Source organism: Prionailurus bengalensis, chromosome E4 (genome assembly GCF_016509475.1).
Source record: "Prionailurus bengalensis isolate Pbe53 chromosome E4, Fcat_Pben_1.1_paternal_pri, whole genome shotgun sequence".
Taxonomy (NCBI): Eukaryota; Metazoa; Chordata; class Mammalia; order Carnivora; family Felidae; genus Prionailurus; species Prionailurus bengalensis.
In genome coordinates, this window is record NC_057360.1 from 23089262 (window position 1) to 23104631 (window position 15370).

The 15370-nt window shown below is 37.5% G+C and overlaps 1 protein-coding gene across 5 annotated transcripts in view; it reads left to right on the forward strand.

The window, feature by feature from the left end:
• TRMT1L (tRNA methyltransferase 1 like) overlaps positions 1-4101 on the forward strand; it is a 40739-nt gene extending 36638 nt beyond the window's left edge. For 3 of the 5 annotated variants that reach the window (XM_043568886.1, XM_043568888.1, XM_043568890.1), the window contains 4 exons: positions 278-441; positions 953-1015; positions 2668-2794; positions 2896-4101. In XM_043568886.1, coding sequence (XP_043424821.1) covers positions 278-441; positions 953-1015; positions 2668-2794; positions 2896-3148 — 607 coding nt within the window. In that variant the 3' untranslated portion in view covers positions 3149-4101. Of the gene's footprint in view, positions 1-277; positions 442-952; positions 1016-2667; positions 2795-2866 lie in introns of all 5 variants that reach the window. The other 2 variants (XM_043568889.1, XM_043568887.1) reach the window with 2 other exon arrangements.
• Positions 4102-15370: the final 11269 nt, after the last annotated feature.

The following is a 15370-nucleotide window of genomic DNA, read 5'->3' on the forward strand; positions in this document are numbered from 1 at the left end:
TGGAGACTTTTTTTTTTTTAAGTTTATTTATTTTGAGAGAGAACATGTGTGGTGGAGGGCAGAGAGGAAGAGAGGATACCAAGCAGGCTCTGCACTCAATGTGCAGAGCTCAATGTGCAGAGCCTGATGGGGGCTCAAATTCACGAACCATGAGATCATGCCCTGAGCCAAAATCAAGAGTGCTAGCCAACTGAACCACCCAGGTGCCCTGAGACTTTTATTTTTAATAGACATTTCTCAAAGCCAGTTCTCTGTATTTTTTTTTTTTCTTTTCCAGGTCAAGTTCCCTTTTCAATACTGGATTCCTCAAAAGAATGCTATTTGAATCTCTTCACCATGGTTTAGATGACATTCAGACCCTAATAAAGACATTAATCTTTGAATCAGAGTGTACTCCTCAAAGTCAGTTTTCAGTTCCTACGCCTTCAAATCTCAAGCAAGGTGACATTTACATTCAGGGCCTGAAATGAGTAACAATTTTATTAAAATATACATATATTTTTTTCTCATTTTAGTAGACTAAAAGAACTAAAAGTCTGTTGTGGTTTTACTATCCTATACCTGCTTTGTACAGAGAGAAACCTTGGGTAATTCTGAGAATAGTGTGGTCGGAAATTTTCGTAATATCCATCGAGACACAGAAGCTGTACACTTTCACTCATTACAACTATTTTTTGTCCTTTATTTTCTCTTTGGTATAAAATAGGCTTTTGTAGTTTTATCTGGCTGTTGATACAAGGGTGGGCCTATTAGACATTCTAGTTAAGTCATTAAAAGCAGCAGCTATTGTTAGGCAGTTAAAAATGTAAACCTTGTAGCCTGTTTTTACCACAGAATCTCGTATTTCATAAAAGCAGTGTGTATAGAATTTCGTAAGCTTTTATTTAAAGTTTGAATTGTTGCTTAAGGTCATTCTGTAAAATATTTTGTTATTCCCATGTTTTTATTTTAGAAGAATGTGGTGTGTTTATTAAAACTACAGATGATACCACACCAGATAACTACACTGCACAAGGTATGTATATGTCCGTTTGTGTATATATGTAAATATGTATGTATTAGTGCAAAAACGCAGTTAGAAGGGCAGGAAGAGATTGCTCTGGTGGCCTACTTTAAAATGCTTCTTTACCGTATTATACTGACAACATAACTATAGTAAAACTTGTTTATCTGGCATTTGCACAGTTCAGAATTTCTATTAACATGTACTTGTTCACATCTCTAATATATGGTGATCCCCTTGAAAGAACTAGAAGACCTTGAAGAACCATGTGAACCAAACTAAGCTCAAATTATATTTGATACAGTAATATTCAGTTTTATTCTTTTAAACTTTCTCATCAACATATATCACAATTCCATCAACCATAAGACCCTGTTCTCTAGCCATGAAGAATTTAGTATATAGCCTTTCTTATAATTTGGGATGTGTGCATGCACACTTTAAAATATGGTTGTATTAGGGATTACAAATTCAAATCCAAAGGATTTTAAGATTTATGTCAGTGTCTTAATGTCTAAGGTTTTGTTTTGCTCTTTAAAAGCTTAGATTCTAAATGTGTTTTGAACACTAATAAAAAGAACTAGATAGCGTTAAGACAGAGGAACAGAACAATGCCCTTTCATGTCACTAATGTCATTTCACAATTACAAAGCTAAAATATGTTCCCAATTTTCAGAAATCATACTTCTTTCCACATTGATCTTTTATTACTAACTTTTGAGAATTTAAATACTTGCCTGAGATAGAAATACATTTTTCTTGTAAGTTTAAGGTCAGATGACTAAAGTTAGAGTAAGATTTTGTCAAAGTAAATTGAGACCATTGTTGTAATAATTGTTCACAAGCACTGAAATTCTGAAGAGGAGAGTTTTGCTGTAAATTGGGTGATTTCAAGTGCCTCAGTTAATGCACGTACAATATTCCTTTGCTTGTTTGTGCTACCTGTGAGAAGTAAAACTTGCCACCTTTTATAAAGTGAGGATTTGGTGGGGAGAGGGGATAGATTTGTTTTGCTTTCAGTGTGTGTAAGTGCTCATTTTTTGTGTAAGTAGCCCAGGCTAACATGACCCCTATACTGGAGGACAGTCGGACGGCCACATCCAGCCAGCATCGGAGGATACAGTGGCTGACAGGGTTGAAATGTCAGTGAATGACAAAGGACAGAATTACAATTTTTTATTAGTTGCTCAACATTTTAGTGTTGATCTTCAAAGCCAAGAAAACTTCAACTCCTTTTAATAGTATATGGTTTAATAACTACTAAATGCTCCTTCCAATGGTCATGTTTAGTTGGCATCTTCAACTAATTTGCTAACATTCACAATTCTACTTAATCCTCAATTGGGAGAGTAAAGGCATTATGGTACATTGCAATAAGCATTGGATTTAAGAGCATCATTTTACTCCTGTTTGTTGTGTAACCTCAGCCAGGCCACTCACCTTCAGCAGGGGTGTCTTAAATCCTTTTTAGAATAAAGTAAAATATAAGTTTTAAAAATAAAGTCTCTGAGCTGGTCTTATATATAAAGAGAATCAGACTAATCTCTGGGTTCTCAAAAATTATTATAAGATTGATCAATATTTAAATCTTTCACAATAGAAAATATCAGGCCAAAAAGAGTCATTATTAAGGTGTTCTGATTTTTTGTATGTGTATGTTTCAGGAAAAAGAAAAGGTAATGAAACAGTCACAACTTTAGCCAAAAGGCAAAAGACTGATGTCAGTACTGAACATCCTCCCTTTTATTACAACATCCACAGACACAGCATTAAAGGAATGAATATGCCAAAGTAAGACAACCAGTGAATGGCAAAATGTATATGTTATATTTTAATGACATTGTGATTTACATAAAAATACAGAACCTTTTTTTTTCCTTTCCTTCCTGCAGGTTGAAAAAGTTTTTGTGCTATCTTTCTCAAGCAGGCTTTCGAGTGAGCCGAACTCATTTTGACCCAATGGGTGTTCGTACAGATGCACCTCTGATGCAATTTAAATCGATCCTTTTAAAGTACAGCACCCCTACATACACGGGAGGACAGTCGGAGGGCCACGTCCAGCCAGCATCGGAGGATACAGTGGCTGACAGGGTTGAAATGTCAATGAATGACAAAGCAGAAGCAAGCAGTTGCAGAAGATGGTAAATGTAGTCAAGAGTTACTCCAGATGTCTGTCTAGATGGCCTGGTAGTTCTCTATACCAACTGTAGTTCTTTTTCTATTCTTTTAATTCAGTGGTGTAAAAATAAAAACCAGTGCTGTTTTCATTCAGAAAATTAGCAGTTTCTAACTTAGCTAGTTTGGGAGCTGTGCTTTCCAGTTTTTTCTTATTGTAAAGAAAACTTAAAATTTTAATGAAAACATTTCATATGAAGCCAGGTTTATGACTGAGATCACCCTACCATTTAGTAACTCAGAAAACTTTCACTTGCAAAGTGTTTGGAATTTTATGTATGTTATGGAACCATCCTTTACTGTTCTTAATCACATGTCTACTTAAACTGATTCATGTCTTTCTGTTTAAGCACACAAAATGAAGCCAAAAGCCTTTTACGTATTACCCTAAATAGAACAATGCCCTTTCATGTCACTAACATTATTTCACAATTACAGAGCTAAAATGGGTTCCCAATTTTCAGAAATCATACTTCTTTCCACATTGATCTTTTAATTTATTACTAGCTTTTGAGAATTTAAATACTTGTCTGAGATAGAAATAAGTTTTTCTTTTAAGTTTAAGGTCAGGTGACTTAAGTCAGAGTAAGAGTTTGTCAAAGTAAATTGAGACCATTGTTCTAATAGTTGTTCATAAGCACCGAAATTCTGGAGAGTTTTTGCTGTAAATTAAATCGGGTGATCTCAAGTGCCTCAGTTAATGCACGTACAATATTCATTTGCTTGTTTGTGCTACCTCTCAGAAGTAAAACTTGCCACCTTATGAACTTACGAAGTAAGGATTTTTGGGGGGGGGTGGTGGGAGACAGATTTGCTTTGTTTTTGGGTGTGTGTATGTGCTCATTTTTTTGTATAAGTAGCCCAGGCTAACATGACTATGAAAATTAGTAGAAACTCCATTAATAAATTTTGTTCTTGCTTCATTTGAATGTAAAAGTTTGGATAACAGGATTTGGTATAAAATTTAGATTTTTGTCTCAAGGACTTAATCCATATTTACCTTGAATTATTTTTTAGAGGAAGTAACTTTTTATCTGAGCATAAAGCTTGGGGGATGGAGAAGAGTTATAACTAAAAAGGTTTTAAATACACTATGGAAGAAAAAAAGCACACCCATGACATATTTAAAATTCCAGGGAGTGAGATCAACATAGTAGATGAGCAGAAATAAAAAAAATTCTTTGTGTTATTATAGCATAGTCCTAGGAGGATGTGTTTTCTCCCATTAGTAGAATCATATTTAAATAAACGAACAGGTGAACTGCGAGTGATATACTAGAATGACCCCCCAAAAAACCCTGTGACTTTTGCCAGTTAAAATTATTACAAATGAGCACAAAAAGAAATAAAAGTTATGACTTTTTTGTTTATATACTTAAAAATTACTATAAATCCACAAGGCAAATCAGCGCTTGGACCATCTGTACATATTGTTAAATTGAGTATCCGTCTCAAATCTTGCCAAATGCTTATCAGCATGACATATTTTGATCAGTGATAACGTTGGGCTTTATGCCAGGAGCCTAATTTGATAGAGAAATAATATATAAATTACTGTTATTTAAAATATATGTTATGTTTTAATTTCACATACACAGATTTTCCAAAGAAAGGTGTGGTGAGAAGTAGTCAGGAACTCTGTTAAGGTAATGTTATCAACCTAAAGAGGAAATACTTTTAAAATTCCAAATAATGCTACATTAGCGCCTTGTCCCCATTAACTACTGTGGTAGTTTGGGGCATGCAGATGTTGAGTGCATTGTAAAATAGTATCAGTTGTATTGCTCCATTAAATTTTGATTAATACAAGCAGCCAGTTTTTACTCTACCATCAGGAAACCAGTGTGTTGACTCTGCTAGCTGCTTACGTCACTACTCTAACCATACACTCGAGAAATAGAAGAAGAAAGGAAGATATGGGGTTGGGAGCCAACGTGGTGGATTTGGGTTAAAACCCCGTTTATCACCTGAATTCAACCAGACTCCACTCTGAATAAATGCATGATGTTCTGGTTTCCAGAAATCAGAACTTAAGACCAGTTCAGTAATCCCAAAAGGTCTAGGAATTTCTTTCCTCGGTGCATAATTGCTCTGGCAAATGGCCCAGGTTACTCTGGAGAAGGCTAAGAGGAAAATACCTATCATAGCCTTGTGATGTTTTGGCAGGGTCCTTTCTCAAAGTGCTCTGAAAATACGAATTAAATCAGGCCTGGGAATTGCTAAGGTATCATGACAACTATTGTGGCTCAAGTCAGACCTGTAGTTTTCAGTTATATAAATCAAGTAGGGCCACTCTGGCCCTTTAGATCACATGACCAATTAGCCAAAGCCAAAAAAATCCTATGTCAGACTATACTGATCATCCTGTCAGTCCTACTGCCTGTTATAGTAACTCTAACTATGTACACCTTTCTGGGCCAGCAGTTAAGGGAACTAAGTTTCTGACACACTGCTGCTTGGGCAATGTCCACTGAATAATCATCTTCCACAGGCATCCCTGGCCAATTGACATACTATTCAAGGATGCCCTGCTCACCACTGTATTTCCTAAGCCTAGGTAAAGAGAGCTGACCAGACTCTTGTGAGATATATAGTGAGACAGTGGTGAGCAGATCACACATAATACATTCTCTCCAATATTCCCCCTTTTAAGTCTTTGATTTCCTTTCTCTACATTATATCACAGCATTTCTAGCATCTTCCCTCCAGTTTAGATGAGCCAGTCCTGAGTTTTTCTTTCAGTCAGTAAACAGAGCCACATCCCACAACATCCCACAAGCTGACAACTGAGCCAGAATTTCGGGTACAAGTGTACCCATATCAATAATTTAACCCAATTTAAAATTACATTCCTGCAAGACCCAACATAGTCTATTTCCACGGGTATACTCCACATATTAGTATATATGATCAAAAAAGCATTCCTTCAGGTCACACTTAGTACTTGTCCCCAAGGACATGCTGGGATCTGACTCTATATCCTGCAGGCAATAAAGGATTGTAACTACCTATACAGCAAACGGGCTGCTTTTTGCAAGGTAACTAACACCTTGAAGTGCACTTAAGGGGTCATCTGCCAAGGCAGCAGACATCCAAGGGGCTTCTTCCATTTTCAGTGAGGGTTAGTGGCGTTAAGGATTTAGGATACTCATTCATCCAAATCTTTCCAAAATTTTTATTCCAATTCAAAGAATATTGCTGTTTACTGACCAGTATCTTTACTCTCACTTGAAAGACTCCACCACACAGCAAATTCAGCCAATTTACTAGAACAAACTTTCTATCCAGTATCTCAGGCTTAAAGCTACAGGGGAGGTTGGAAAAGTGAGCACCTCACAATTTTAGTCTCCATACAGACATTGATTTTTCCTCTTTAGGGAATTCACAAAGCCCAGGAAGAGGTTACAAAGGCTGAACATCTTTAAAAAAAAAAAAAAGTGGGGGCACCGGAGTGGCTCAGCTCAGTCTATTAAGTGCCCAACTCTTGATTTCAGCTCAGGTCATGATCTCAGTTTGTGGGTTCCAGCCCCACATCACGCTCCGTGATGACAGTGCAGAGCCTGCTTGAGATTCTGTCTATCTCTCTCCCTGCCCCTCCCCTGCTCATGCTGGCATACTCTCTCAAAATAACTTTAGGAAAGTATTAATAAAAAAAACAGTGACTGCATTTGTCTACAACACCTTGTCATCCACAGCTATATGATCCCTTTCTCTGCCGCCACCCTTTCCGCACCCAGAAAGGACCAACTCCCCCCACCCCTTCTAGCCTAAAGATCCTTTTCTAGCTCTCAAGTGTAGATAAGACTGTTAACTTTGAAATGTGAGTAAACTGAATCTGAATTATCCCCAAACTGTAAACTTCAACCTACTCTATGTAGGAAAATATTTCCTAGGAAGTGGCATATTAACTGCAATAGCTTGTATTTATGAGATTTAGCACTGCACAGTGTTGTTTCTACACAGATTATATCCTATAAATTACAGCAAGGCTAAGCGAGATTAATTTATTCAATGCCATTCTAAAACTGGCAGGTGAAGGAGCCAGGACCCAACCCCAGGCCTTACCGAAGTGCTCTTGCTTTTAGCCACTTCATGATCTATCTTCAGCAAAGGACATACATATGTAAGACAAAAGTGGAATTGTAAAAAAAGTGTAATTATAAAAAAAATTTCAAAGTCCCATAGAAGATTCTGATACATAATTATTACAAAATTATAGTTAACCACTAGCCGCCTGCACATTTTCTATCTGAAACCCTTTTAACCAGTATACCTTATACTCAATAATTATCAATACATATGTGGAAAGCACTTTCAGCTTTGTTTCCATTTTCTACTGCCAAGATTTTCCCAGAACATAGTTTTTGATTGATAGCAAAATCATGGCAAACTACAACTCCAGCATTTCTAGGGACTTTATGCTGGAAGGGAACAGAGTCATCTCACCAGAAGTATGGGGCCCCCTCCACTATGCCTGGTGTCCCAAGTCTCACACAACTCTGGGTCATTTTCTATAGAGAACTAATTGCCCTTATCCTGCTGGAACAGTGGAAAGAGTAATCTGGTGGTAAGGGAAAGTTTCTGTGGGTCCAAATACTCCTCAGACACACCATTAACCTATCCCATTTTCACACCGATTTTGCTGGAAAGGCAAGCCAAAGTCTCCAATTGCTAAGCATTTTGTAGATGTTTTCAATCTTCCTCCGTCCTGCTAAATCAGTTACCACTGTCCATGTGAAAACATCTCACTTCTCAATATGTTGACAACACCCATTATCTCCACAATTCTTTTTTACCTGAATTTATTCATTAAAAACCCAAAAGTATTCCTTTGGCATCATCTTAGGGGTGTTTGGTTTAAACTGCGCAGTTTAGGGGGCACCCAGGTGGCTCAGCTGGTTAAGCCTCTGACTTGGGCTCAGGTCATGTTATCACACACTTCGTGAGTTCGAGCCCCATGCTGGGCTCTGTGCTGATAGCTCAGAGCCTGGAGCTGCTTCGGATTCTGTGTCTCCCTCACTCTCTGCCCCTTCCCTGTTCATGCTCACACTCTCTCTCAAAAAAAAAAATTTTTTTAAACATAAAAAATTTAAGCTGGGAAGCTTACATTTTAATCCACAGACTAAACAGAGAAAGTACATTTTTAGAAAATACCTTTTGCCAACTGGAAGCAGTACTGCCTTCAGTGTATTCTTATTACTGGTCACCAAATAAAATTTATTTTTTGTTAAGAGATTAATTTAGCATAATACAGTACTTTCATCTTTACCTTAGGAATTGCCTGCTAAATGTGTCTAGGCCCCTCAGTATTGATGTCTCTCTAAAATTCATGTTTAAGTACTCAGATGTTTGACTATCACAGAATGTGGCTGTATTTGGAAATAGGGTTAATTAAAGGTCACTGGGGATGGGCACTAATCTGATAGGACTGGTGTCCTTAGATTACAACACACAACATGCACAGGAGAATATGTGAAGACAAAGGGAGAAAATGCCATCTACAAGTCGAAGAGAGAGGCCCCTAAGGAAACACCACCACCTTTGATCTCGGATTTATAGCCTCCAGAACTGTCAGAAAATGAATTTCTGTTTAAACCACCCAAACTGTGGTACTTTGTTATGGCAACTCTAGTAAATTAATATAGCCACCTAAAGAAAGTAGAGACTGATACTGAATGTTATATACTGGAAGAAAAAGCACTTACGATTTTCAGGGGTTCAGGGGTGCTGGATGGCTCAGTTGGTTAACTGTCCAACTTCAGCTCAGGTCATGACCTCACGGTTTGTGGGTTTGAGTCCCGCATCGGGCTGTGCAGACAACTCAGAGCTTGGAGCCTGCTTTGGATGCTGTGTCTCCCTTTCTCTGTCCCTCACCTGCTCTCACTCTCTTTCTCAAAAATAAATAAAACATTAAAAAAAAAGTTTTCAGGGGTTCATTTGAAAGAAATTTAGTGGAACGTTAACACTGAAGAGAACTCTCCAATTACACCTTGCTAAAATAATCAGTTTAGCTACACAACTAGTTTACTTATGAAGTCAATTCCTAATTAAAATCAGAAAAGGAAATTTGTGATTTCCAGCTTTAAACTTCCAAAAGTACAGCAACTAGGGGAGAATTTCTTTAACAGGAAAGAAATATAACGCCATATTCAAAAAGACCATAGTTTTACACCAAATAAATAATCTGTGGTATAAAGACATTCTAAGTATGAAAATACAACTTTTCACTACCCCAAAAAGAAACCCCATACCCATTAGCAACCAGCCACTCCCTATTCACTCCTCCCCCAACCCTTGGCAATGACTATTTTCTGTCTGCCTGGGAGAACACTACTCTATCTTCCTGGAAGAAGTCCTGTATTAACTGTTCTAGGTTAATGGATTCGGCATGTTAGTGGGATTTTGTTTTTCAGATGTGTCTGCATGCACACGAGATAATGATCTGTAGTTTTGTAATGCTTTTGTCTGGCTTTGGTACCAGAGTAATACTAGCCTCATAAAATGAGCCTCATCTTATTTTTGGAAGTACTTATAAAGAAAAGGTTTTAATTCTTCTGTAAACATTTGATAGAATTCACAAGTATCTGGGCCTCAGCATTTTTCTATATGGTAAGTCTTATTACTAATTCCATCTCTTATTCAGATTTTCAACTTGTTCTTAAGCCAGTTTCACAGCTTGTGTCTTCTTAGGAATTTGTCCATTTGATCTAGATTTTCTAATTTGTTGGCATACAGGTGTTCACATTATTCCCTTATAATTTTTCCTACAATGTGATAGCAATTGTTCCTCATTCCTGATTTTAGCAAATTTTTTTTATCATTCTAAAAGTTTGTCAATTTTATTGTCTTCAAAGAACCAGCTTTTAGTTTTGATTACTGTTTTCCTATTATCTATTTTACTCCTTTTTTTGTTTTGGTCCTTGTTTGGGGTTAGTTCTTTAGTGTCTTAAGTTAGAAGGTTATGTTATGGAGATACTCTGTTCATACCCACACCCACAGCTATAACTTCCCCTCTAAGCACTGCTTTAGCTTCATCCCGTAAATTCCAGAATGCTGCATCTTTTCATTCAGATTTTCGACTTTACTTTTTGACTTCTTTGACATACTAGTTTTTTAGTAGTTTAATTTCCATGTATTTGTGAGTTAACCAAACTTCCTTTTATTGATTTCTAAACACACTCCATTACAGCCAGAGACCATATGTTGCTGTGTGTGTGTATACAGATCTGTATGTTTTTTCAATTTACTGAGGCTTAATGTAAACCTGTCCACCCTGGAGAACATTCCAGGTATTCTGCTATTGTGTGAAGTTTTTTGTAGATATGTTAGGTCCAGTTGGTTTTACTGTGCTGTTCCAGTCTTCTACTTCCTTGCTATTGTTCTGCCCAGTTGGAACTGTCCTCTATGACAATAGGTATTAACATCTTCAATTATCATTTTGAATTGTCTATTTCTCCCTTCAATTACACCACTTTTTGCCTCATCTGGCAATGTACCTCAAGGTCCTGTTGTTTGAATACATGTTTATAATTATTACATTTTTTTGATGAACTGTCATCATTATAAAGTATCTGTCTCTAACAATTTTTGTCTAAGTCTATTTTGTCTGATATTAGTATAGCTATTTTGGTTCTCTTTTGGTTATTGTTTTATGTTCTAGCCTTTACTCTCAACCAATCTGTTTCTTTGAACTATTTTCCTACGGACAGTATATAGCTGTATCATGTTTTTAATCCACTCTGCCATATCTGCCTTTTTTTTTTTAAAGTTTATTTATGTATTTTGAAAAAGAGAGGGCACACGCACATCTGAGCAGGTGAGGGGCAGAGAGGGAGAGAGAGAATCCCAAGCAGGCTCTATCCACACTGTCAGGGCAGAGCCCGATGCAGAGCTCAAACTCACAACCTGTGAGACCATGACCTAAGCTGAGATCACGAGTTGGACACTTCAAAGACTGAGCTACCCTCGTGCCACCTAGAATCTGCCTTTTAATGGAGCGTTAAACCCATTAACATCTAACATACTTAATGACAACAAGATCTACAATCTGACAGTTTGCTATTTATGTCTTATTTCTCTATTCCTCCACTACAGCTTTCTTTTGTATTAAATGTTCCTTTTTATATACCATTTTAATTTCTTCCTTTTACTATACTTGTGGTAGAATTATTTTCTTAGTGGCTGTGCTAGGGATCACAACATCTTAATCTGAAATATTCTAGCTCTGATTAATACCAACTTGATTTCAATAGTCTAGAAAACCTTTGCTCCAATATTGCTCCATTCTCTCTTTGATGTTTTATGCCAAAAATTATACATTATAAGCCATTCAGCAGTTTTGCATTACTTGATGCAGTTTTCTTTTAAATTAGAAATGTAAACAAAGCACTGTTACAGACTGTTTTTATCTCCCCACCCCAAGTCTACATAGTGAACCCTAAACCCTAATGTGATGGTATTTACAGGTTAGGCCTATGGAAGGTAATTTGTTTTAGTTTCGGTAACGGTGGGCCCCCTTATAAGAACAGAAAGAAACCAGAGCTCTCTGCCTCCCTCTACCATGTGAGGAAACAGTGAGAAGGCGATTGTACACCAGGAAGAGGGCCCTCACCAGGAACCACACCTACCCACAACTTATTCTTCGACTTTCCAGCCTCCAGAACTATGACAAATAAAGTGTAATGTTTAAGCCATCCAATCTATGGTATTTTGTTGTAGCATCCCAAGGCAATACAAATACATTTATAGTATCTCTTCTATTTAATTATGTAGTCAGCTTTACCAGTTCTACTTATTTGTGTAGATTCATGTTACTATCTAAGATCCTATCACATCTAAAGGAGTTCCTTTAATATTTCTTACAGAGCAGGTATACTTGAGACAAATTCATTGTTTGCGTGTGGGGGTATCTTAATTTCTTTCATTTCTGAGGAGTAACTGCTGTATATAGATATTCTTGGTTGACTTTTTCTTTCATGACTCTGTCATTCACAACCTCCTGACCTCTGTGACTTTCATGAGAAGCAAGCTGTTAACCATGGGGTGCCTGGGTGGTTCAGTCAAGCATCCCACTCTTGGTTTGGGCTCAAGTGATTATCTCACAGTTTGTGAGATCAAGCCCCACATCAGGCTCTGCATGGACAGCATAGAGCCTGCTTGGGATTCTCTCTCCCTCTCTCTCTACCCCTCTCCTGCTCACACATGCACGTGCTCTCTCAAAACTGAACTTAAAGAAGTGGTTCGTCTTATTAAAGATCCCTTGTGGGGCGCCTGGGTGGCGCAGTCGGTTAAGCGTCCGACTTCAGCCAGGTCACGATCTCGCGGTCTGTGAGTTCGAGCCCCGTGTCAGGCTCTGGGCTGATGGCTCGGAGCCTGGAGCCTGTTTCCGATTCTGTGTCTCCCTCTCTCTCTGCCCCTCCCCCGTTCATGCTCTGTCTCTCTCTGTCCCAAAAATAAATAAACGTTGGAAAAAAAAATTAAAAAAAAAAAAAAAAAATCCCTTGTATTTGATGAATCACTTTCCTTTTGCTGTTTTCCAAGAGTTGTTGAGCTTAGTTGTACAGATTCATGTTTTTCATCAAATTTTGAAAATTTTTAGCTATTATTTCTTCAAATACTCTTTGAGTCCCTTTTCTTCCTCTCCTTCTGGGACTCCCTTTATGTAAGTTAATACACTTGGCGTCCCACAGGTCTCTGCAGCTTTTTTCCCTTCTTGTTCTCTGATAGGATACCCTCTAGTGGCCTGTGTTCACATTTGTTGAATATTTCTACCAGTTGAAAGTTGTTGAGCCTATTTTTTTTTTTTTTAAGTAAGCTCTATGCACAACATGGGGCTTGAACTCACAACCCTGAGATCAAAGAGTGGCATGCTCTACTGACTGAGCCAGCCAAGCACCCCAGGAATTTTTAAATGAATTTATTTCACTGTACTTTTTCAATCCAAAATTTCTATATGGTTCTTTTGTCATAATTTCTCTAATGTTACTCTCTATTTGGTGAAAAACTGTTCTCACATTTAGTTTTTAAGATCTGGTTGCTTTTTGTTCTTTGGACACATTTTTTTAGAAGCTAACTTTTGGGCTCAGGTCATGATCTCATGGTTCATGAGTTCAAGCCCCATGTCAGGTTCTGTGCTGACAGCTCAGAGCCTGAAGCCTGCTTTGGATTCTGGGTCTCCCCCTCTCTCTCTGCCCCCCTCTACCCCTGCTCACTCTCTCTCTCAAAAATAAACATTTAAAAATTAAAAAAAAATAACGTGCCAACTCTGGAGAACAGAATCCTTTCACTTCCTCAAGGTCTACTGTGTTTGTGCTTTCTTGAATGACCTTCCTGGACTAATTCTGTGAAGTCTGCATTCTTACCTATATGTGACCATTATATACCCTGCTTCATTAGCTGACAGATGAGGTAAGATTGAACAGAAATTCCCTTAAATGCCTCAAAATAACTCCCCTCGCCTTGCTGAAGTGCTCTGTAAATGTGTGGAGACATGCCTTCAACACCCCAACATGCAGCTTTTTCAACCCTACCTTAGCCTTCACTTCCTGCTTGCAGAGCCTCAAGTAATGCCACAGGTACAATTAGTGACTTCCTTTTTTGTCCCCACCTTGGGCATGCATACAACCTTGAACATGTACATGGCCTTCTATATTCATAGAAATATGCTGAAGCTTTTCAGAGATAGGTCATTCCTCAGCTTTTCCTTTTATTTTTTGGCCAGCTTATTTTTAGTCCCAGTTGGTATCAGTGCCTCAGAGAAGCTGCTATGTTAAATAACTGAAACTGTTTCTGAACAAGAGGTTGTAGATAGGGCTGTAAGGCAGAGTCACACAAAATATAAGACAAGTTCTGGGACTAGAGCTGTTCAGTGAAGAACCAGACAGGTCAGATAATGACAGTTCTATGGGGTGGGCTTTTTAGGGAGCTGTAAACCCCTTCCAGTGGCTACAGGCTGCTGATTTCCACTGCTACCATAGTTGCAAGCCTATTCTTTTTCGAGGCAACCCAGGAACATGGGAAAGGAGGGTAAGGCAATCTATAATGCTACAAAATTTATGTTACGGTTTTTTACTGAATAAACGCTTTTTCGATTACTGACAGACTTTGGTTCAGTTTTAGAATTCTAAAAAACTTGATTTTGACAACGTTTACAATGTTCTCACTGCTTTTATGAAAGCAGATTTCCAGAAGTCCTTACTCCATGAATTGAGAAGAGTTCTCAAGTAATTTTTCCAGTGACAACAACTACACACTAATACTCCTTTCTTATAACTATTTCTAAAATTTAGAAAAGTATAGTAAAACCTTGAATTGTGAGTAACTTGTTCTGCTACTGTTCCGCAAGACAAGCAAACATTTCTAATAAATTTTAACTTCAAGAGATGTCTTGCCCTATGAGTAGTACGTGACACTGAACATTACATGATCACAACTGAGCCAATGATTCTAGAAATTCACTTTGATAATTTGAGTGGCTTAGGATTAAGAGCATGTTTTCGGAACAAATTTTGCTCTCAAACCAAGGTTTTACTCTATTTCCAAGTAGAAATGTGAGGGGATTTGAAAAAGATGCCTTTTCTCATCTTGCATTTCAATTATTCCATATTTATTTATCCAAATCAGAATCCTGAACCTTAATTTCCTAAAATGTACAAGGGAAACATCTTCTTCACAAGGTTCAAAGGATTTAAAATTATAATTTTAAACTTATTATAACACTTATTATTATTATAACACTTATTATAAAAACTTATAACACTACAGTAATCAAAACAGTGTGGTACTGGCAAAGGGACAGTCATATAGACCTATGGAATACAGAGCCCAGAAATAAACCCTCATATATATGGTCAATTAATTTCAACTAAGACTGCCAAGACAATGCAATGGACAAAGAGCAGTCTTTTCAACAAATGGTGCTGGGAAAAGTGGCTATCCAAACACAAAACAAAATTGCATCCATGGACAAAACTCAAAATGGATCAAAGATATAAATTTAAGAGCTAAAACTTTAAAACTCTTAGGAGAAACAAAACATACAGGAGGATCTTCATAACACTGGACTTGGCAATTCTTTCTTGGATAGGACACCAAAAGCATAGGCAACGATAACAAAAATAGGCAAACTAAACTTCATGAAAATGAAAAATTTTGTGCAAAAGACACTATGAAGAAAGTAAAAAGGCAACCCAC